This window comes from Morus notabilis, unplaced genomic scaffold (genome assembly GCF_000414095.1).
Source record: "Morus notabilis unplaced genomic scaffold, ASM41409v2 C11326408, whole genome shotgun sequence".
NCBI lineage: Eukaryota > Viridiplantae > Streptophyta > Magnoliopsida > Rosales > Moraceae > Morus > Morus notabilis.
The window spans coordinates 1-840 of record NW_010385290.1 but is presented as its reverse complement, the minus strand read 5'-3'; the positions used below and the strand labels follow the sequence as shown (position 1 = coordinate 840).

The 840-nt window shown below is 35.8% G+C and overlaps 1 protein-coding gene across 1 annotated transcript; it reads left to right on the top strand.

Moving 5' to 3' along the window:
- Positions 1 to 140: 140 nt before the first annotated feature.
- Positions 141 to 740, top strand: LOC112094909 (the record flags this gene model as incomplete). The annotated part of the gene is made up of 2 exons (XM_024176613.1): positions 141 to 275; positions 489 to 740. Coding segments are annotated over 2 exons (339 nt in total), but the record flags the coding sequence as incomplete, so codon positions are not given.
- Positions 741 to 840: the final 100 nt, after the last annotated feature.

Below are 840 nucleotides of genomic sequence, written 5' to 3'. Positions count from 1 at the left end.
ATATATGTATCTGTGTGTGTGAATTACATATTTTTTTCTATATCCGCAAATTTGGCAGTGATAGTAATGCTTTGGATTGATTGATTATTGAACTTAGGGAACTTGTGCACATTTGAACTTATAGTTTAGCGTTATTACAGTTTATATATCCTGGACGGGTTTTAAAGTTGAGAGTTCGTGGAACAAAGAGAGATTTGATCGAAGAAACATCCTCAGAGGAGGTTTGTGTTGTTATGCCAGGTGTAATTGCTCGTTTCTATGGCTCTGAAATTCAGGTTTGTTAATCATTCGAAGTGACTAGCGAGTTTACTTTGACGTGTCATCTTTTTACAGAAATCCATTGTCTTATTTTATTGCTTATAATGCTTATACTTGAGGTTTTTTGCGTTATGTTTACTTTCAGAAGTTGACCTTTCATTATAAATAGAATTTTTAAATGATACTAAATCTGATACTATCATGATCTGATTTGAATGTTTAACATGTAGAGTATGCTGCAACAATGGTACCATGATTCAAGTTCTCGATTTTGGGATAAAAGACCTAGAAAGCAAGAATCTGATGATTTTGGAAATCCTTATGGGAGATTGTCCTTCCAGCTGTGGAACGTCAGCAAATCTGGCACTTGTGCTGATGCCGCAATTAGTGGAATGATGCCTCCACCACTGATGGAGCTTCAGGTACCGCAGTAGGCTGTTTGATTTTGTTGATTTGTGAATGCTCTCTTCAGAGGCATATTAGCGGACAAAGATTTGTTCTATGTATCTCTTAAACACATATGTTGGTGGACCAAGATTATGCTTTTAGTCTCTTTAAAAGCATATGTTGGTGGACTAAGAT